The sequence below is a fragment of the Sinohyriopsis cumingii genome, chromosome 13 (assembly GCF_028554795.1).
Source record: "Sinohyriopsis cumingii isolate HCF-2022 chromosome 13, ASM2855479v2, whole genome shotgun sequence".
In the NCBI taxonomy this organism is placed as follows: domain Eukaryota; kingdom Metazoa; phylum Mollusca; class Bivalvia; order Unionida; family Unionidae; genus Sinohyriopsis; species Sinohyriopsis cumingii.
In genome coordinates this window covers 40,589,081-40,613,392 of record NC_142973.1, presented here as the reverse complement: position 1 = coordinate 40,613,392, position 24,312 = coordinate 40,589,081, and the positions used below count along the sequence as shown (strand labels likewise).

At 36.9% G+C, this 24,312-nt stretch overlaps 1 protein-coding gene across 1 annotated transcript; it reads right to left on the bottom strand.

The window, feature by feature from the left end:
• Window positions 1-7,503: 7,503 nt before the first annotated feature.
• On the bottom strand, window positions 7,504-18,956 carry LOC149785267 (uncharacterized). Its single transcript, XM_089979895.1, has 3 exons — window positions 18,552-18,956; window positions 17,242-17,591; window positions 7,504-8,454 (listed from the first exon to the last, which is right to left on the bottom strand). Exons 1-3 carry the CDS (start codon window positions 18,954-18,956, stop codon window positions 8,169-8,171), a joined length of 1,041 nt encoding a protein of 346 aa, XP_089836021.1. The 3' UTR covers window positions 7,504-8,168.
• Between the last annotated feature and the right edge of the window lie 5,356 nt (window positions 18,957-24,312).

Sequence of the window (24,312 nt, the reverse complement as noted above, 5' to 3'; positions counted from 1 at the left end):
GGAGGGCATTCAACGACAAGAAATAAAGAAATATCTCTATTAAAAAGTTTCAAAGCAATCAACCTGTGAACATCGATAAAAATGAACCTCTCAAATGAACATTATACAGCAACTGGCCAGATTAAGTGAAAACAACAACAAAAAAAGGTCTGAATGTGGAAAATATTGATTATGAATGTCTCTATTCTGCTGGTGTATAAATGTTACGTAAGGTCAAAGTAAAAATACTCAAAAGTTAACAAAATATAAATTGGATAGACACAAGGTTTGTACATTTTACATATAATGTGTGTAGTTTGATAATTTTGATATATCATCATGTCACTTAATGTGAATCTGGTTGGTCCAAATAAGCTCACGAAATTCCTGCGCAGTATTCTCTTTACTGATTGGCTGCGACCGTGGGAATTTTCACTTAATGTGAATCTGGTTGGTCCAAATAAGCTCACGAAATTCCTGCGCAGTATTCTCTTTACTGATTGGCTGCGACCGTGGGAATTTTCATTACACCGCTTTCTGGAACCATGATTTTTACTATTAATATCAACATTTTAGTGGCCATTTTTCGAATCAATTGCCCTAGGGTCATAGAGAAAAAAAGGATACGTCTGTCGGAATATGGCCAATTTACCACACAGGGGCTCGTTACAAATAAAATTAAGGGTGTCGGTCAATGAACAGAGGGCGGGGTGGGAAACATGAAACATGGACCACGAGCGTGGTTTAAATGTTAACTTATATGAATAAATAAACTCACCTCTGTTTAGAGAAGAATGTGGATCTACGCCGGTTTCCCAACTGCCAAACGTTTTCCAACCATAACATATTTTACATGGCAAAATAGCTCCAACGAGCTAATTCTTCGTAATATATTATGCAAATCCGACTCTAAAAAAAAATTGGATTATGTATATGTCATTAGTACTGTTCCAGATAAAATAAAAGCAAATATCCTGTCACTATACATTAAATCTGGATTTCTGCTTCCAGCAGCCATCCCTTGACATGAATATCCAGCAAATGGAACGCTTAATATTTTAACTAACACATTTTCGGTGGAAACATTGTAAACATTGTCATTGAAATCGACGAACACTGTATGGCTCGTCTACCCTAACATAATTCAGCTATGTGACATCATACTCTACAGGAGTTTCCATCGATGATACAGTGTTGAAAAATTATGTCTGAGTGAAATATTCTATTGATTTGGAAGGACAGTTGCTGTTTGAATTATAATTTGTGCCGAAAATTTTCTACTTTGAAATGTTACTTGTTATATAACTGCGTATTATTAATTCAGCTAGCGTCTGTGGCTATTTTTACGAGCAACAAATGAAAGGTATAGCGTCTGAGCCAGAATGAATGAAATTGTTTCTTCTTTCTCATATTTTCATTACTATAACAACTGTGATAAACATAATCTCAAATGGGCAATGCTATGCAAAAACTGGACATTATTCAGTTCGTTTCATAAATTCAGTATTAAATCATTACCCGTTTGAGATCCTCTGTATATTAGTTTGATTGATGTTCTGTACAAATGTTGGATATTGACACATTTTTAGACGAATTTGTATATCCAGTAAGGTGTATACGATAGCTAAAAGATAAATAAAAAAATTGGAGTGGGTAACGCAGAAAGAGAAAGAAAAGTATGGTGATATATCAATCATTTTTCACCAGTCACCGACAGAGCAGACGACAAATAAATTGAAGGAAAACACGATTACGGTGGAATATAAGATCATTCTGATAAATAGACCTCACACACAAACGCCCATCTTTAAAAGGGGTTAAATTTTACAATGAGGGCAATGCGATATAAACATTCTCATTTTCTTTAAAATTGTAAATAAATTAGTTCATCATAGTTTATCAGATGTTTAGGTACTGTAGGTCATGTAAAGCGTAGACAGTGGGTATTTCTGGTACTGTAGATAGTGTGTATCATAGACTGTGCGTATTTCTGGTACTGTAGATAGTGTGTATCATACATTGACTGTGCGTATTTCTGGTACTGTAGATAGTGTGTAGCATAGACTGTGGGTATTTCTGGTACTGTAGATTGTGTGGTGCATAGACTATGGGTATTTCTGGTACTGTAGATAGTGTGTAGCATAGACTGTGGGTATTTCTGGTACTGTGGATTGTGTGTAGCATATGCTATGGGTATTTCTGATACTGTAGATTGTGTGTTGCATAGACTGTGGGTATTTCTGGAACACTAGGTTGTAAAGTTGTGTTAATAACAGTGAAATGGGGTAGCATCAGCTCTGTCGAAACAACTGGGAGTAAATTACCTTGCACGAGAACACACCATGCCTGCCGATCTGGGATGACTAGATTCTACAATTCCAACCCGCACCCTTTTGATCATGAATATAGCACGTTAATCGCTTAGCCACAGCGGAGACTCGTACACACTATATGTCAAAATCTAATCTCGACATTGTAGGCCAAAACTTAATCAAGAACCCGACTAGGAAGAAGCGTGTGTCCACTCTACAATCACCCCACTTGTGCATACAACTTGAAATCATGCATTATTGACACGACTGTAAATAATAAGGAAGGAAATCTACTGCAAGGCCAACAAAGTGATTAGGACTAAGACAAGTTCAATTTGAACCGTTTTAGGCAAAACATAATATAGCTATAGCCTCTGTTAGACGTAAAACCTGACATTTCAATTTTTTTTTCCTGCTCGATAATTTCTGAAGACTTCGTGGATTGAAATTCAATTTAGAATGATATTTTACATAAAAAAGACCAATATGAACTGCTAGTTTCACTTTATTTTGGCAATATTTTCCGGAAGAATATTACCCTGCTTGGCTTAGAACTTGACCCTTCAATTTCCACTCAGTAACGTTTTTGGAGGACTTCAAGGATTGAAAGCAAATTTCATAAGATGATTTATATTAATTTAATAAATCTGGAGTATGCACATTTGTTTATAGCTCTCCGTTTCAAGGTTTTCTTAGATTTTTGTGATTACTTTATTTGATTATGAGAAGTCGCTGTTGGGGAAATAGTCCTCAGACCGAAGTAATTAGCCAATTGCTAGGGGCAAACGTAAAGGAGTGAAGTGTTAGTGAATTTCCATGATGTCATGGTTTACTTTTGGTGAATTCAGGTCAGAGCCGCATGAGCGTCCCTGGATCTCAGTAGTCCTTATTAAAATCTAATTGTGTGAATTGATCGTGCGACTCCATGTGCAGTATATACGACTGGAGACTGGTAAATTAAACAATGGAATAAACGAGAAGGGACTGTTCCGTTGTCGACATGCGCCGTTTATTGTTGCTATGGTGGTAAATATGGTGTACAGTTACAGGCGAAATGTGGCTTAAAATCATGATTTCACTTACCTAATGTGGCGTAGTAAAAATAGTTCGCTGTATTACGTAGTTGAGTTGCATAGTTTCACGGCGTGAAATACTGGCGGCACGTTACGGAAAGTTAATAAGAGAAACATGCCGTTTTGCGGTTAACAAATTGGGAAGTTGTGAGATTTGTGGTCATATATTAACTAGAGTAAACTTATTTATAGTTTGGACGCATTTGTATTTCCAGTTTACAGCAGTATTTGTGTAGAGATCTTTGGAATCAACAGGAAACATATGACTTCTAGCGGGATTCGTGCCAGGGTTTGACATCGCTCGGTCAAGAAACCCCTTTGGTTGTTACATTAACAACAACCTGGAAGCATGATCCATGTTTGACTTAGAAAGAACTCCACTCTTTAACTGAGTCATATTGACCCGTGGATATTTTTCAAGTCTTTTGAAAGTAGAACAGATCTTTACACCATGCTTGTGTTTATTTACAAAGAAAAGAGTGGGGTAAAAAAAGGTATAACTAGAATAGGCAATCGTTTAATTTGTAAACAATTTATTTCTGTAAACTCTCTGTCTGTCTGTACCTGTCTCTCTCTCTCTCTCTCTCTCTCTCTCTCTCTCTCTCTCTCTCTATATATATATATATATATATATATATATATATATATATATATATATATATATATATAATGATAATATATGTTTAACGTTCAGAAATTTTTTCACAAAAGTTTTCTTTGTCATTTAACAACCAAGAGACAAAGAACATATATCAGATTAACTTTTATTATGTAACTATAAATAATTGATGAAATTGAAACTATGACAAACTACAACAAATATTTTCTTTCAACTACATCAATAATTTTTTTCATTTTACTTATTAGGACAAATTGTGAGATATTTTTCGCAACAAATTAAAGAGTGCAACACCAGAAATTCACGAGTTCAAAATCGATAGCATATCTAGAACACCATGTCTCTGGCTCTCTCTCTCTGATGATAAATTTGACGTATTTTCGTTATCTTGATATAATAATATCATAATATTAATAAATGATAACTAGATACAATGATTAACTTTTTGAAAATATTAGGACAGACATTACCCTTCTTTTTTACATCCCGTCTCATTAATCTGACATTGATTCAAGGATGTATTGACCATATTACAAACTACAACGTACATAATATTTCAAGACATGTGCATGCAATAAGACATTATCATACCTGATTACGTACACTTTGAATGAAGCAAAAAACAAGTCTAAAAACTCGACACATTTTCTCTATCTAAGGTTCCGATGTGTTAACCCTCTATAGATAGGGTTAACACATCGAAACCTTGGCTAGCGAAGATGAATTCTCCCTGGCAGCTGCGAACAGATGAGGATTATTAGCTCCAATAAAAGACATTCTGCAAAGTAAATTTACCCCATCGCCTATGTATATATTTCAGCAATAAAACAAACAAACAGAACAAAAGTGAATCAAAGGGTCTGGTGTTCTGTTGGCTGCGAGGAATTTGTTGTGTGAATCTAGTGAAAGCCGTTCTATTCAGATTTTTTGTTCTATCTGCCTAAACTAACAAATTGTTATCCGCCCTTTTAAAACAAATATTACTGGTGGTGGAAGCACGATTTGTGCTGGAGCGTCAGACATTAAAATTGCTGATGCATGTGTGTAAAGCAGCATCACTACAAAGCAAGAGTAACGCGTGGAAATCAAACCTATGACTACTGAACCAGAAGCAAAGGTTACCATATCTATCATATACCATCTTCTCAAACCATGGGCGATAATCCGTTACGCTTCTTTATCAGTTGTAGCTGACTCGGCCGAGATATCCGCGTTTATCATGAGTACGCATAAACAAAAATAAATCGTCATCAATACAATGTAAAATTTCCTACACATTAGTGAAAGTATCCATTTTATCGATGGATAAGTGACTGTTCTTGGCAGGGCTGCGGACAGGATAGAACAACTGGGATAAAACTCATAAAGCCCACAACGGTCAGGGGGCCCACTGCCGTCATGATTTGTAATTCATAGGGGTTTACTGGAGACTTTTTCCTAGGACACACAATTCGTATTCGCAGCCCTGGTTCTTTGGGTTATTCAGACAGCGTGAAAGCTCAAGTTGGATCACGATGTCATGAAAAAATGTACTCGCACTCGCATTGACTGGCTAAGCAGGTTCACACATATTCATGAGACACGAGGAAAACTCCGTACATGCAGACACGGTTAATAATGGTGTATAGTGGATTATCGCCTGTCATTTATGACGATGCCATCGCATTGGTTCTTTATTCATATGGTTCAAATTATTAGATCTGATGGTCACCGATACGATGTCATATTCTGTTGACATTATGATTCACCAATCAAATTACAGCTTTAGCATTTTTTAAATCTGGAAACTGTCATTCGGAACATATCAACAACAGCTCTCCTCGTAGCTACTAAAAATAAGTGAACTGAAAATTCCAAAGGTCACCAGAAAATAGACTTCCACTTGTGGTTTTCATTTCCCTTATGTAGCCAGGATATCTCGATTTTAATGAGACTGGCTCAATGTATTCATAAAATATTATCCCCAAAATCGAGTCTGACAAACATTCACTTCAAATTGTTTGCAATACAGTGTGTTCACAAGCCATTACAATTTAAAACCTGAGTCATGAATTTTGACCTTGAAACAATTGCTGCGAATTGCTATCACACTTCTGATACTTTGTTGAAATGAAGCGGCACATAATTTGGTCAAGATTTGATCTATGTAGTGACAAAATCGTGTACATAAGATTTGATCTATGTAGTGACAAAATCGTGTTCTTAAGATTTAATCTATGTAGTGACAAAATCATGTTCATAAGATTTGATCTATGTAGTGACAAAATCGTGTTCTTAAGATTTGATCTATGTAGTGACAAAATCATGTTCATAAGATTTGATCTATGTAGTGACAAAATCGTGTTCTTAAGATTTGATCTATTTAGTGACAAAATCGTGTTCATAAGATTTGACCTAGGTATCAAGATCATGTTTGACTAGTTATGGCACTAATTCAAGATATTACTTAGATAAACCAAACTACCACGTTTGATAAAAAGCCATTTGCGTTTGTCCAAAATCCAATATAGCTTTTAATGTGTAATGACACTGAACTCAAAGTCACGCAGCTCAGCTCATTACATTTTTTAGCAATGTACTTGACATGTACTTAGTATACTAAGTCTGGTCAGGATCCAGTAGCATTAGTTCAATGGACTGGGTTCACAAGCTTATTGCAGTAAAAAAACATAATTAGTCACCTTGATCTTGGTCGTCAGGTCGTTGATGGCTGGTTATTAACCTAGTTCAAGATACTGCCAAGATATACCTAGTAATGTATCTTTGTTTACGTTACACACTTCACTAAATGATATTATTTATTGAAGTGAATGTGTACACAATAGTTTGCTGTTTCACAACGTTTGATATACAGGCAAGTATCAAGCCATGCTGATTTACAAAACTGGACTGGCATGTAGGTGGGATTTACTCTTATCTCAAGTCTGGTCAGAGGCCTCATCTATATATTTGCATTTGTTCAAGATTTGTGTTCACGAACTACTGGAATGCAAGCATCTAAAAGGTGACCACTGATCTTGCCCCACCCTTCGCCTGACCCTCCAACCACCCCGCGGTTAATAGGCTATTGTTAATCTCGTTAGAAATATTACGGAGGCAGTGGAACATCAGTCGGGTCAAATTTGACGGGAGGTCGTGGGTTCGATCCGTGGCCGAGTCATACCAAAGACTTATAAAAATGGTACTAACAGCTGCTTCGCTTGGCGCTCAGCATTAAGAGGTTAGTGTTAGGACTGGTCGGCCTGGTGTCAGGATGATGTGACTGGGTGGGACATCATGCTACATGTCTTCGGAATGATGCCCCAGTGCTAGACATCACTATAAACTGTCATACTGCAGACATCGTAGCGATATGACTGAAAAATTGTTAAAGCTACGTTAAAAATCCAAATCACAACCAAATCAACGAAACGTACGAGTGACCTGCCGTAAACTGGTCGCACAGACTCTGAGTTGCGAAATATTTATGTGATCTCAATAACTTGCGAAGATACCTCTTTCTTTATGTATTTCAGGCCTGTGCAACCACCTCCATGGCGCGAGCCGGGTAAGTTATTTTTCAAGCCATACCCTGTATAAATAAGCTGATAAAACCAGGTCATGTGCCTGCTCCGGCATGCACGTTGTAATTTGAACATGTCTGATGTATTTGATAAGTGGATTCTATATCCTTCAACCTATGCAAATTTGATGAATTTGTACGTACATATTCATATTTTGTTTATGGATAATCACTACCAGGGTTCCTTCCTCATACATCTTTATGTAATGACCCATAATTGGGGATATATATCTAGCTAAGAATTGCGCAAGAAACTGGGCAAAACCTACAAGTTGTGAGAAATGCTATATTGTTTGGCTCTTTAAGTATGTAGAAATATTGATTTCTAAAAAAAAAAAAAGTAAAATACTCCCACATTTCACAAAATATCAACCTTAAGCCAGACTGGCATGAATAGATCTCGTTTTGATCAAGGATAAAGAGGTATGCTTCATACACAAAACCGCTATTTTTGTCCACGCTGAGTATCTTGAAGATGTATGCCTAATACCTATATTCAGTTCTGTTAATCGCCCTTATTCTCATTTCGTCTCATTGGTCTTCGTTCAACGAAGTTCATTTTCTCCTTAAGAAGAAAAATGAAAAATATATCCGCTTAGACCTGAGTGATATACTCAACCGAATTAAGAGCGCTTGATTTCGTCGGCTCTGCGATGCTTTTCTTCCCATTTCTTGTAGAACATCTGTCTGTCCATGGGGAACGCCTTCGTGGCTGTTGGAGACGGCAGAAGGTGGGGCACGACAGGCATGTTAACAGTGTGACTTTGAAGCCACCTTGGGGCCACGCGGGTAGAATTGGCTTTGGAATAATAGGTGTGTTGTCCACAGGTGCAAGTGGCATGGCTGTAAAAGGCGTCAAAACTTCTGGAGACGTTTCTCTCCGGGCGATTCCTATAGGTATACTCCTGTCTGACAGAAAAAGTGGGTCAGTCATTTTCATACAGCAATGTTAGATCATTCGCATTCTTTAGTGTTCGGTTTTAAAAATAGGGTTCGTACACAGTTTGCTAAGTTTAAAAGTTCTTCGGACGCTTGAGGAAAGAATTTTAATGCGAAGCGAAGTCTCTTTCCCAATTATCCAGGAAGACGTTTGAACTTAGCGGACAGTACATAAACCAAATACTATATAAGTTACATATTTACGAAGTGGTTATGAAGATTTGAAAACAAACAAAAGGCAACAACAATAACAACACTCTGTCGGCAGATGTGACGTGTAAGTACAACTCGTGGCGTGGAGCAGCATCCACCAAAGCAGATTAAACTGATCATGTAAAAAAAACAATGGAAAATGCGTCATGCAAAAGACCCATATCGATTTGATTGAACAAAAAAAAAAGCCTGAAAGAAGTAATTGTAATTATAGCTCACATCCTGTTACTCGTTCTTTTAGCTTATAGCTGATGGTTTAATTTGTCATTTGACTCACACATTTGTGTGCCACACATCAGCCGTGTTAGGGGGTTCTGCTCTTTCTAGAAGCGTGTATGAATGATGTTTCAACATTTGCGATAATAACAAAAAAATTATCTTTCTATATAGCATAAGACGACTTTGTAAATATAGAAAAAGCGAGTTCTTGCAACCTTGGTGTGAACGATTGTTCTTCTTGAAGTTTTGAAATTAAGACTATCGGTAAATAGTCCTAGTGTTGGTGGGTGGTCCTATAGTCAAACAGTACAAGACATCGATCATGACAGTTACTATGGGGAGTAGCGGGATTTTTACCCACCTACCCCCGCATCTTAACTATCAAGATTGATTGGCGTCTTATATTGTAGGACTGTGAATCCAATTATTATAATAGTCTTTTTGACAACCCCCTCCTCACAAATCTGTATATCCATTTACCTCTAGTTTTAATACATTTGTAACGAGCCGCAGTGAAAGTGCTGTACAACATAGCCAAAGTAGCTATTGATACAATGTTTTTCGGCAGATTTTTAGTTTCCCAGCTTTTTTCCCCAATTTAATCAAAAAAAGAATTTGTTATTTTCAGAAATATGATAAAGATTTGTTATTTGACTCTGTCCAATCAATTTATTAAATTTTCCAAATAAAATATAAACCCACCGTTTATTTTGTTTTAAAGGCCTTCCGATATATGAGTTACTTTTCACGTGACTCTATTTAAAGAAGTATTAAGTAGTTCTCCGTTCAGTTTATGCAGAAATAAAAAACGCAACTTGGTATGATCACATGGTTATGTTCTGACCAATGAAAATTTTCCCTACATTTATCAACCGATCCAACCGCTATTATTTAAATGAAGATGTTTGTGCCGTGAATAAGCATAAGTGTTATATTCAGTGTACCCTACTTTATTATGAAAAGTAGGTCATTACATACAAAACTGATTTTGAATGAGTGCCATAATAAGTAACAAAGGTAAATAAACACGTTGTTTCATGATAATACACCCAGTAGTGTGCTATTCCTACAGGTGAATAAGAAAAGAATATGTAAGAAAGCTTAAAAGCAAATTGTATGTCACTGAACTTCTTACATATACCTTCTGCATGTGTTGATTTAAAGTGTGAACATACCGATAAATTTTAACGACTCCTTTACGTAAAAGTGCCTGTGATTAAAATGAACATTTTTTTCTCTCCACATGGTAGCGTTCTTCAAGGAAGTAAGAGAACATCGACAACTTTAGATTCCTGTCGGGTGCAGTATTTTCTTTATATCGTAGCGCCGGGTACAACATTATTCAGAGACAACCTTCCCTTTGTATTAAGTTTGTTATAACGACATTTCATTACACAATGTTCAAGTTACATTGTGTTCCGGCTACATTATTGTTCTATTACAGTCAGCTTTTCTAATATGACGCTGATAAAGAAAAACCAACAAGTGATTGAAGAATAGAAAACAGCCCATCATTTTCTGCAACTGATAAACGAAAATATAACCACGATGACGCTCTGGCATTCTCTAATTAAGATGTTTCATATATAGCTCTGTTTTCCTACAGAAGTTATCATTTGTTATCATAGCCAGGGCCGGCGCTATCATATTAGCAAACTAGGCAGCCGCCTAGGGCGCTGATTTCAGGGGGCGCATTTTTTAAAAAAATTATTGTTTATAAATTTTGAAATTGATATATTCGGGGGGGGGGGGGGGCGCCAAAATCTAACTTTGCCTAGGGCGCCAGATAGTCTGGCAGGGTCTGGCGCCGGCCCTGATCATAGCGCACACAATTTAGTGTTGATTTGGATTTTTTAAAAAATTTAACACATTTTTCGTATCATTTGGTGTTTCTAGCAATTTCTGACACATTTGTTTAAGAACGTTGCCTACAGTAATGTCAAATAGGGTGTGAATAGCTGTTGAATTGTTCGACTAAGCATTTGGTTCAAGATTTAATTTGTGTTAACTTGTTGACTATTTGTTTGAAAATATTATCTATATTTTTCAATCACTGACTGTCTTGGTTGTTTTTAGCCATTATTAAATTTGCAAGGAGAAAAGGTTATATATGTCACTCAATTTTGTGAAGCTGGAAGCTGAAAGTCAATTACATATGACAATAGTATTATGGGGTACCTGGGGCCAAACGGGAATTAACACACACACACACACACACACACACACACACACACACCTATCATTCTCTCTTAATTTTAAAATGTGCACTTGAACATTGCATGAAATGAAACCAATTTAAAATCGTCGGACAATTGGAAACAATTTACAGAGCAAATATTCGTTAAAAGTTTTCGCTTGCATATTTATTAGTTTAATAGGGATGCCACAGAGCGGTTTTCCTAAATTCCTATCTTCAATTATCAAAAGAAAAGGAAAGCTTTCAACACAAAAATTTAACTTTAAAAAACCAAACCAAAACAACAACAACAACAAAATGGTCGATAGGAATAAACTGTATTTCTGTATTTAGTGGAGTTTTTTAAACAATCAAAATTTTAATTTCTCTTTATGTAAATTTACGTATTCTTAATAACATGTACATAACCATTCTGCTCGTTACCTATGCACCATGGATAAACTGAAGTGATTTCTTCAATGAGTTAAAATGGAAAACAACATAGGTTTATATTGGGGAACGGTAATATTCAATTTGGAAATTAATATTACGCCGCTAGTGCTTTGGTTTATTGTTACGGCCCTGTATTTAACAAGCACTGAAATACTGTCCAAGATTGTTAACTACTATTCATTGCCACAGTTATCTATTGTCTATAATCTCACATATACTATCGAATCACGTAGTGTGTATTGACCAATACATAACCATCTACTATCCACACAACATAGCCATCTACTATCCAGCACCCCAGCACCCCACAAAACTAATATGCCACACGTACTATCCGAAACGCCGTGTGCAGTGACCAGTATTCAGTCATCTATCACTGTCGCGGAATTTGGAGAAGACTGAGAAAAAAAATCAGAAACAGAATGTAAACAGCTTGGCCTAGACTGAAAGTAGTACTCAATTTACGAAATTCATAGCAAGTTTAACTGAGACGAAAAAGATGCCGAAACATTTTTAGGAATGATCGAGACTAAGTATTATACCATATCTCTAAACTAATGCGGAATTTAATGGATATTTAAAAAAACAATTCCCTAAAATTGAAAAAAACTTGTAAAAGAATGTTTACAAATTGTCAAAGAAATAGTGATAAATTTACACATTTTAAATTTTCGCAAAAAATAAACAAAATTATACCGAATTAACTACAAATGTCATGACAATTTAAACAATTGCCAATATTTTTTTTAAAGATTGTAAATATAAACTTTGGTGCAAGTTCTGAAAAATATGCATCAAAGAATTAATTCTTTCACGCCGTTTTGAGTGACTCAGTGATCTATTATAGAACACCCCACATTTACTATCCAACACTTACACTATAACATCAACAGATTTGTCCTTAACCATATGTTTGAGTATCTTAACTATACTATATAAAAAAACAATCAAGATAACGATGCACTTACGCGTATCGACATGTTCTCTTGATTAAGAATCTCAACGAGATTTCAAAACAGATCACAAAAGTCCATTGTGTCCTTCCCGTTTACTCTCTTTCTTTTTTTTTTTTAAATTTCTTCACTGGCATGGGTTCTAATCTCTGTTATTCTTCCGCTTATCTTGCCTGTTTAAATTTCTTCTGAAATTTCCTTTATCTCTTTTTCACTTATTTGGGACATTTCGAAGATCAATATCCTTTAATACTGATAACATATATTTTCTTTTGTCCCTCGTTTCTCGTCTCTTAGAGGTTCCTATTTCTTCACCAAAGGACGTGCTTCCTGTGAATGACTAGAGTGGCACAAAAAAATAGATTCAAGAAGGATGTAGCATAGTCAGAAAGAGTGGTTTTGTGCCAAGAAACGACAAGGTTGTTCTGCGACAACGTTATAAGAAAAATCATGCCATGACTTCTGTCATCAACGTTACACAAAATTCGGTGAAGGAAATCAATGGCAGTTGTCAAGACTTTGGTGATACCAAAAACCTTTCAAATAACTCATTGCATTGGAAGACGATTCCATTGACTTTATGAGAAGAAATGCTGTATCTAATCAGTTGAATTATGTGATATTACCAGGATCAGATTAGACTGTGTGTAGATGTTATTGTGTATATTTGTTTTCATCAATGCACTCTAGGATTTCCATTAGAATATGTAATGACTTAGAAATTATGATAAAATCCAAAAGTAGTTTAGTGAACCATTATGGCTATATATTTTATTTTACAGAGAAACATAGTGTGTATCGATGGAAAAACGACTCTATTCTATATCACAGAAAGTCAAGCCTTACTTTACAAGGTTGACAGTATTGTAAATATGTTCATCTTAAATGCTTGGTATTTGTAAATGAAAGTGGAGGAACTACGCCTAAACTCCTCTCTTTTTTGATTGTGTTGATGTTTCTGTGATTGGAACTTATTGAAACAATGCTTATTTAGAAAACAAAATGGAGTACTGATGGTATAATGTGGGATGCGGCATATTAAATTATACACGGTATGATGGAGTGTAAGTGTGGCTTATTGGATATTATATCACTAGATGTTGCCACTACACACAGTGTGTCGGATGGTAAGTCTAAATACACTGGTCACTACACACTGTGTGCTTGATAGTAAGTGTTGTTATTGATCAGTATACACTGCGTGTTAACAGTATAGTGTAGGGTGCTGGATAGTAAATGACTGAGTACTGGTCACTACACAAGTTGTGTTAGATAATATGTGTGGGATACTGCTCACTACACACGGCGTGTGGATGGTATAGTGTGGGGTGCTGAATATTAAAGTCATACGTATTGGTCATTACATACGGCGTGTTGGATAGTCAGTATGGAGTATTGAATAGTATACGACTTGGTGTTGGTCACTGCACACGACATGTTGGATAGTAAGTTTGATGTACTGGTCATTACACACATCGTGCTCGATAATAAATGTGAGATAATGAACATTATACATTCCATGTTCATAGCATAGTGTGGGGTACTGATGGTAGATGATTGAGTACTAATCACTGCACACGGCGTGTTAGATAGTAAGTGTAGGGTACAGAAAAGTATATGTATGGTGCTAGATTGTATAATACTAAGCACTGGTCGTTAAAGGTGATGTGTTGGGTTCTATAATGTTACGGCTCTATGGTCTTAAACTAAGTAACATACAAAAGCGAAGATCGGCAAGTTTAGTAAAATACAACAAATAATTTATTTCTCTATAATACAAAGTGAAAATATAAAATAACTTACAGTATTGTAAATTAAATTCCAAATAGTCTTAAAAACGATATTACAAGACCAAAATTATTGAGTGTTCCTAATGAATTCAAGTGGTGTTCCAAATAAATTCCAATTTTAAATGAGCTGATGTGTCAAAAGTCTTAAATTTCCTGATGTGAGAACAGTCTTAATGTATTACAATTATATAATCCAAAATGTCCATGTATGAATTCACAATAATACAAAATAATGTTTTAGTCCAAAAGTCAATAAACACTTTCTAATTCCAATGAATAACATAAATAAATTTATCACATAGTCGATATACACTTTGCCTACAATGTGTGCAGCTTCCTATTTTTTTATATTAGACATGTGAACATTTCACTCTATGTAATTCTGATTGGTCCAAATAAGCCCATGAAATTATTGTGCAGTATTCTCTTTGCTGATTGGCTGCGATCGTGGGAAAAGTTGTTTAACGCAGCCTTCTAGAGTGTTTTGTTTTCATTGAAGATTTTTGGCTGCCATTTTTTGATTTGACTCGCGAAAGGGATTGGGGAAAAATGGTCTCGTCTGTTTCAATATTGCCAATTTACCTTCACAGGGGTTTGTTATGTCATGTATAACATATCACAGCATGAAAAATGGCAAAAACCCAAAGACAAGAACAATAACAAAAAGTAAAACTACCGGTAGTGCTTAGATGCTAACGTGGATGTGGGTGTGGATGGACGGTCGTTATATCTGTAGCATGGAATCCACCCTATATACAAGCTTGGTTTAAATGTAAACTTACTGAATTAAATAAACTCACCTTTGTTCATAGAAGAATGTAGACATAAACCGGTCACCACAACTGACCGGACTTTATCCAACCACAGCATATTTACGCTGTAAATATGTGATGCAAGTCCGACTCAAAAAGATATTTGTTTATGAATTCTGTGCAATCTAATGTTCCAAATCAAATACTGCAAATATCCAGTCACAAATACATTACAGTAAATATGTGTATTTCTGCATCCAGTAATCTTCTTTTGATAAAAACATCGCAACAATGTAATGTTTAGTTGTGATGTGTAATTAAAACGAAAACACTGTCCCTGTGTTGTTTAGGCCAACTCAAACCGGTACTGTGCACCGTATCAAAAAATGTGACATCACGTGCATTGGACATTTTGTGTTAACAAATGTTTTGTATTTTGTAAAATGTTCTGTTCATTTGGATGGACGCTTATTCTTTGGTTTATATTTATCAAAAATGTATAATATACTTTTACAATTTCAACTTTGTTTGGGACTATTTCTTACGCACAACAAATGAAAGGTACTGCGTCTGTCAGAATGAACGAAATTATTCTTTCTTCTTTCTGACTAAATAACTTCTACTGAAATAAACCTATGTGATAAAAAGAATCTCAGGTGGGTAATGCTTTAATATTAAATTTATGAAACTCGTTAAACAATGTCCAGCCAAGGCTCGCAAAAGTTTGACATTATTCAACTCGCTAAATAAATTAAATATTAAATCGTTACCCATTTGAGATCCTCTATAAATCATCTCAAAATATAACCGAACACAGCTAAAAGAAAACCGATTCCACTAGCCTTATGTTAAAATAGGCACGAAATGTTTTTATTTAAGTAACCTTATATACAGACTGTCATCTAGCTTATGACACAATGAAAATTTCCATCAAATTCGTAAATAATGTCAGGCCTGTTTACTTACATTTTAGCAAACCACCTGGCAAAGATCAGGTAGACCATGATATTGCCAATGTAAAAAACCTATGTCCTGAACTCAAATCCAATTAAACATGTTTATAAATATCATCTAAAAGAATAATCTACGATCATGGACAAAATTTAGGTTGTGTTTGTTTTTACAAATGATCACAAGAATCTACAATCATGAACAAAAGCTAAACACAAAATGTAGACGTACATAACAGTATGTAGGGTGTTAGATAGTAGATAACTGTGTGATGGATAGTAGATGACTACGTTTCGGATAGTATATCACTGGGTGTTGAATACAGGGCCATTATAATAAGCCAACTAATGGACTAACGGAGTAATGTTTATTTCCCGTTTGACCCCAGACAAGGCTCTAGTGTGAACATACGTTGTAATATTACTTTACGTGAAACACCAGGGTGGGCCATGTTGCTACATATAATATTTTACCTTAGCCAATGAAAGCACTTCAGTTTATCCACGGTGCATAGGTGACAATTAGAATAGTACTTTACATGTTATTTCGACAGTGCCTGATTACCCATTAGGCATACAAAACACTTTCTTCTGGCACCAGTCCAACAGGGGTACCAGAAAAAAATTCAGATTCATTGTTTATGTTAAAATGTAATGAATCCTATATAACCATTTCGATCTGCATGTACGAGTATTTATTTTGATATAGAATGATGGCATCACTGATAATTTCCCACCTTTTAAGGCTTTAATATTGTTTTTTTTTTATTTCCGCATTTTGTAGAAAGAGGGGGGAGGGGCGCTATAATATTTTCAGTGCTTAGGGCCCTGGAAGGCTTTAATCCGGCGCTGTATTTCGAAAAAATAATTTAGATAAATAGAAGTTGAAATTTGTTATTTAAAAATTTCCACTAAATACGGTTTCCTCTTCTCGACTATTGTTCTATTTACTTGCTCTTTTTGTCTTGTTTTGTAAGTGGCAGTGTTGCTGCTGAAAGCTTTCTATTATGTTTTTAGAGATTTAAAGATAAGACTTTAGAAAAATCGCTTTGTGACATCTTGAGTCAAATAATAGCTATACATGGGAAAAATGTAAAATTAAAGTTTGTTTTCATTTGTTCGAATCGTTTGACGCCTTGGAGTTAATTTCATCGCATGTAATTATTGAGTGCAAGTTTTAAGATTCGGAGAGAGTGAGTTATGTGTGCGTCCGTGTGTGTATACGTGCGTACGTGTGTGTGTGGGAGTTACCGGTATTCCTGAATGTACGTGCTGGTTCCTTTATGGTGTCTGAAGTTGCTACCGCTATGCTTAATCTTGACGGGTGTTGAAGGGGCCGAATATGACATCACAACCCTGTCAATGACGGAATCATCCGCTATGTCTCTAGACGTTTTGACGGGTATGCATGAGTTCGATTTCACCAGGCCATTGTTCACTTTGACAATTTTCGTACGATGATTTTCCTGTGAGGATGCTGGTGCGCAAATAGTTCGTTCAGGACGCCGGTTTACATCTCGTGTCACCTCAAAGGAGTGTCTCTGGCAGCCAGTGCTATCAACAGTGTGGAGTCGGTCACAAACGATCCATTGACCAAAGGCCTGTGGATCAAAGTCATTGTTCAATGTAATGATAGTTTGGCTAGGAGTATACGAAGAAACAGTGTCACAACACGAGGATATATCAGACGTAACCCCTTTTGCTAAAGTTTACATACATCGATGTCAGGGTACATATGTGCTTCGTGTTGCTGCTATTAGACCTAATTATCGATTTCGGCAAGCATGAAGAGAAATGGGAAAATCTACATCGATAGCTCAGGAAAAACATTTTTTTTTGGGAAAGAGAAATACAAATATACACGAAACAACGTTAAGTGCTATCTCTTGATCTTACAGGAGAATATTTGATAATACTAACAGAATTCTACAAAAACGAATAAATAATATCATATCTGTAATTTGTACTCTACGGTGTTTCTAACCCAGGTCGGTGGGTAAAAGATGTCCATCGCTTTGCATGCACGCACCAACTTCTATACCATCTCGACCATGCAGACATCACCAATATATATATTCACGAAAAATAACTTAAGTAGTAGGCCTATAGGCCTATTGATAGCACAACAATGTGATATTATCTCTCATTGCTATTAGCGGGACATTATGCAATCTTTGCCAACAGACAAGCAAAATAATGTTGGTTTTGGATATCAGTGAAGTCATCATACATAATAGGAAGTGTGTGTGTGTGTGTGTGTGTGTGTGTGTGTGTGTGTGTAATGAGGTTCTTGACAAACTTAAGGGCGATAAGAAAGGAGGTCAGGCCAATCCGATTAGAACTGATATCTACTTTAAATACCTAGATCGAATGGTCACTGATATGTTCAGTTCACATTTTAACTCACCAATGAAAGTATAGCTTTCAAATATGTAAAAGTGATAAACTATATGCGGAACATATCGTCACTTACGACAACTATCCCAAACTGAAAATACAAATCTCTATCAGTTGGAGATCTTGATTTTAAGCTGAAAGGGGTGGGGGAGAAACGAACTTACTTTAAGTTCACGTGAAGTTATTTCTGGTCCTGTACCAGATGTCCCCACTGCTTTGCTGCTTCGTATAACCGGGAAGTCGTTTCCACACCTCTGCCTTAAAGTTACTTTATCCTGCGTGCAACACTTTCTCACGATAGCAGTATTACAATTGGAAGCATTGGCATTAAAGGACTTCTGGATATCTTGGATTTGTGATTCAATGTCGAGCACGTCAGCACTCATGGATACCAGTTGCTCACGAGCATACGTTTCGAAGATTCGTTTGTAGTCACAAGATATGTCATACGGATTATTTCTGTAAATGACTTTCCTGAAATCGTCGGAGTACTTCAATGACGTGAGATTTGTCCATTCGAACTGCCCTTGGTCCAAGCAATTTCCTCTTAATACATCAGAGGTCGCCATGGTACAAAATCATGCGTATTTTAGGTCATAAAATCTACAATGCAAAGAGAAAAGGTTAGATTAAATTTGTATATATCTGACATTTACCATGGATCTCAGTAAACACATTAAACGGCTACCCCAATCCTTGTTCATATCGTTCTGGTAGAATGTACTAGGTTATTCCAACCATGCATCACTATATACATATGTGAATATAATCGGTTGTCCCAGTCCTGTATGTGTGACAACCGACCTTATCCATCAACCGAAAAATAAATTCAAATGTAATTCCTTGGTTGGTACTAGGTCTAAATTAGCAAGCCAAGATCACAGGCTGGTAACTAGTAAAATCTTTTCTCCAGGAGCAGGGGCCCCAGATAACCGAGTTGTCTCAAGCTCTCGCCTTTACCGATCACTGCCATATGACCTCTGTCCGCGTGGGTTCGAGTCTGAGGCCCGGCTAATATGGGTATGTGAGAAAGCTGCCAGTAGCTTCTCGTTGGTCAGTGGTTCTTATCGGGGTTTTCCCGGATTCTTTTTTCCATCTAATATACTGGTCGCCATGTATAGCCTATCATGCGCTGAGAAATGGCGTTAAGCCCCAACAACTAGAATCTCCAAAAATATATGAAGAAGGGAGCCAGATTGATGGGACCAGTGCACCACAGAAAAAAGTACGGAGATTTCGAATTTTGATTTAGATGGAGAATGCTAGCAACTGCGGTTTCATCAGCACCGGAAGTATGATGCAGTTGACAGAGAAATGTAATGTAACGCAATTGAGAACTACATCGGTAACCACTTTTGCTAACATAGCACAAGGTGGGGGTAATAAGAACATCGTCGGTTTTTTTCCGTCGAGTCGTGGAAGGGACATCAGATGTAATTAGCGCATTTTAAAAATACTATATTTGGAACTAACTTTGTTCAAAATTTTGCAGAAGGAAACAAAGTCGCAATCTTAATATTGTCCGCCTTGTCTGTCGTCGCGACATTTCATTCGCAAACTTGTAGTCAGTCATATTGATCATACCTCACTCTCGATAGCTGCCACTCGTACGAGTTCGGCTATTTATGAAACAAGAATTGACCTCAGTGTTACGAATGATCAAACTACTTTTTATTCATAATATCTCGGTTGATTTCCGTCAATCTGATCGTAGAAATAGCAGAGGTTATCCGAAAAGATTGGGGTTGATTTTTTTGTGGAGCAATTTCCGGCGAACAAAATAAATAAATAAATAAATAAATAAATAAATAAATAAATAAATAAAATGAATAAGCGACTCTATTATCCGGCGATTTACTATCCAATTTAAAATATTGTCCTTACGCCGATCAATTCTGAGGTTACGTCAGTATGTTAAGAGCAAATTAGTTCCTAACAGGTGGCCCTGTTTCTTTGTTAATTTTCATGACTTACTGGAATCAATACTTCTTTGGAAGTAATTTTAAACTAAACCACAATTCTTTAAAAAATGTGTCTTAGCAAAGGGTAAAATTGCCGATGCATTTTGGAGCACTTCTGTTGTCAAATCTTCTGTTTCGGAGGTGCGTAGTTTTGCACGTTTTAATGCTTTTCAGTTTCGGAGGTAAGTAAATCCCATAATGTCTAAATAGAAGCGATTGGTTTTGAAAAACGCAGGAACTTGTGAAGTTTGGTGGTACACTATGGCAGTGGAGGATACAAAAATCACGGTCGGAAAATTCTCGGCTTTTGCTGTCGTAACGTATTTGGTACACTCCGTCAAATTAATATGTATTCCTACACATACTGGATCACACTTAAATATGAAAAATCGCCCTAACTCTGCCTCTTTCACATTCTGCGGGTTGACTCTAGTGTTTAATGTTGAATTCAGTCGGCTATCCAGACCCGTTTAACATGAGCGCGTCTGTGTAATTCAGTATACTATCACAACCCTGTATACCAGGACGATTCTGCAAAATGCATGAGACTATCCGATATTATATACCAGACTGATTCTGTATAATTTTCGAAAGGCTACTGTATCTAAATGCATCAACGGAGCTGAATAGTTAGCTCCGAACGTATGCCCATGTGCTTCTTTGGAACTCACTAGACAGACAAGACCTAATTCACCGGAATGTTTTGCGGAGTTCACTCCAGACCTAATTCATCGGAATGTTTTGCTGAATTCACTAGGTTGTCACACACCCGCATGTACTTTAGGCTGCCAAAATTATGTGTAAGCTACTGATCTGCAATCCAAACGACTGTCAAACCATACAATACTTTTGTCTATCCTATATTTCTGTTATTTAGAAAACCCTGTCCAGGAAAAAGTAATATGATTGGGCTAAAATATTGGGGTAGGGGTAATCATATGGGATGGAAATCGGATGTGAGTACTTCTCAAAATGGTTGAAAAACATTCCAGATGACCTTATTGAAATGTCGTTACAGAACATGATATGGCAGTTGGTTCTCTTGCAACAAAATGGCTTCCACAGAGGCCATCTTAAAAATTCAACTTTGCTTCGTTTTAGCCCCCTCCCCAACACCACTATCAGCACACACACACACACGCTCGGGGGAGGGGGGGGGGCTGGTGGTTTAGATATCCTGATGGTCCGAAGCCTTGGGAGGTTTTTGGGAGGTGGCGAGTGCCAGGGGCCGTGGTGGCGCCCTGGCCGCCAGCGATTTTCCTGCTATTGAATGCCATTTGGTGGCTTTTCCTGGCATCTCAGTTGTCTTACTCGCACAAGACAATCAAGCACCATTTTATGCATGCCTGTCATTTCCATATTAGGCCCACTAATTTCACCTCAAACATATTACTTTGAAGCTATTACAGAAACCATAAATGTTAACAAAATCGATTTATTTATTGACTGTTTACAAAAATATGGATATGTCTACACAGCAACTTAAAGACGGTTAAGTTTTTCGAGCTTTTAACACTGCAAACTGCTCAATGACGCAACTGAAGTCAATTTTAAGAGACATCTCTTTCTACTGATAATATTGGCAAATTAGTTAACTTTGAGTAACTGATGGTCGAGCCCAAGCGTGTTTTAACAAGCTTCATCTTTTGAAAGTTTCTCTCACAGCTTTTTATCGAAACGGCAATTGTCGAATAGATTCGGAGAGCGATTTTAATATTTGGAAATGCCTCTACTTATATATAGACACTGAAACTTACATTTCATCAAAACAGCGTTCCTGAATTTCGCTGGTTCAAAACCAAAAAAAAAAAAAAAAAAAATCTAACGCATATTGTTCTACAATAGTAACAGTGCAAAGATACGAAAAACATTCGCCAAATCTAAGCAACCACACATATAAAGTTAACTCAAAAAACAATCCTTCGGCAACAATCGCTGTAACGTTTTGACGTTTGGAGTCATCGATCACTACCGAACGAAATACACAACTGGCAATACACACACGATTCAAACCAAATCATAACTGACAAAAGTTCAGATGTCGATATTAAAGAAATTGGCGTTATTTGAAAATTAACGACATCTGCAAACGTTTACAAAAAATATGTTGCTCCCATGCACCTTCCCATAAATCTAACTATGGTGGTTGTTGGATGAATTGGAAAATAGACGTCTCTTTTAACGGATATGTGCCCAGGCGATAGTATTGATCGAAGTGATGCAAAAGAGGATTAGTGGGGTGTTGGGGGCTCCGATGGATGGGATGCAGTTTTTTCATGAAACACAAGCTGGCAGCAAAAAATGAATTAGCAATGTCTTGTTATACGGGTGCGTTATGTAATTCACTGAAAGGTCCGGATTAAAAAATAACAAATTTACAAATACATAGTGTTGGTCATTTTCGAAAATAAATTACCAGTTGTTTTGGTTTTTCAAGACCTCTGGCGCACGATTAGATTGAGGTGGGTTTTGTCTACGCAAGTGTCAGTGGTCAATGCACACATGGGGTGAGAATGAGAAGGGGATCGTTCGTCAAAAGTGGAAGTCAATATTGTCAGCCTATTCTAGAGACTTCAGAGGCATATACACACATGAGGCGAAAAAGGGACGGGGAACGTTTATCAGAAGTGGAAGTCAATATAGTCGGCCCATTCTAGAGACTCCAGTGGCAGCAATCGTGACAGAAGAAAAATAAGCCGGAAGATCTCTGTAGAAACTTATGCAGCCTTTTCCGCTGACCGATTGTGATACGTTAAAGAGCATAATGGTAATAGCTTGCAACTATCTATCGTAGACAACATCATAAGTGTGATACCCGAAGCAGTATTGCTGTAGATGTCAGTCGGTGGCAGCTGATGCAGTCTTGCGTCTTTTGTCCTCAGGAGTTTAGCCTGAGATGTAACTCATTGATGCCTGCTCCAAAATTTGGAGCCAGGTGCTTGGCGGTCCTCCCACTTAACACTTTCAGCCTGCGTTTGTTTTCTAATCGCGGCTATAAAAGCACGATTGTGACCTATGTCATGGATGCTATATCAATGTGACCAAAGAAATGCGAGCGTCTAAACCTTATGGTATTTGTGAGAGGCGGTTAATTTGTTCTGTATCTGATCTCTGTGATATATTGGGTTGGGTGCGTGTGCTGTGGAGGATGCTGCGGTGGCAGAATTGATCAAAGTATTAAAAGTTTTAGTCACCATTATTGTAAGCGCCCTTGTATCTTCGTCGTACAGTAAGGCTTGTAAAATGTTTGCTTTATAAAGACATATCTTTGTAACAGGCTGATCTTTGAGTGCCAGATGCATCAATCCATAGTTTTCATGGAGCCAGTGACGACGCCTGACCCGTGGTTCATTGCTCTCTGAGCTGTGGAGTGAGCAATCGGGTTATGAATCTAGTTAAGTATCTCAACATCGTGCCCGAGTGTTTTTTTTTGTTGACGTATTAACTTGTGGACTAATCGTTTGGATTTTGGTCTTACTCCAGCTGCCGAACGTTTTCTACCTCCTGTGTGATGTTGACTCTCAGTAGTAAGATCTGAATCAGCTCAGCCAATAGAACGACTACATTGTCATAATCACGGTCGTTAAAATATTGATCATCTGTGGTTGTTTCCAGCTGATTTTTCCTTGCCGTTGGTTGCAGCGTTCAGTCTATTGGTGGCAGAAGAACATTCTGGGTAATTGTACATACTTGCCTAACGCTGTTGTAGATATGAAATCATTGCAAAAAAATCACAATCGAATTGAATGCAATTAATGGTATCAGATATGTCACCTTCATTAGGATGACAACCCTGTCAGGAAGTTTTGTGCTCTTAAGGGTGGCTCAGTACACGAAGTCAATCGCAGCTTTTAGGTCAACGTAGGCTGTGCGTAGTAGTTGCCTAAATTACTTGCAGGTTTGTATCAATGTGTCGATTGTATAGATGTGGTGATTGGTTGACCATGTTGTTGTAAAGTTACTC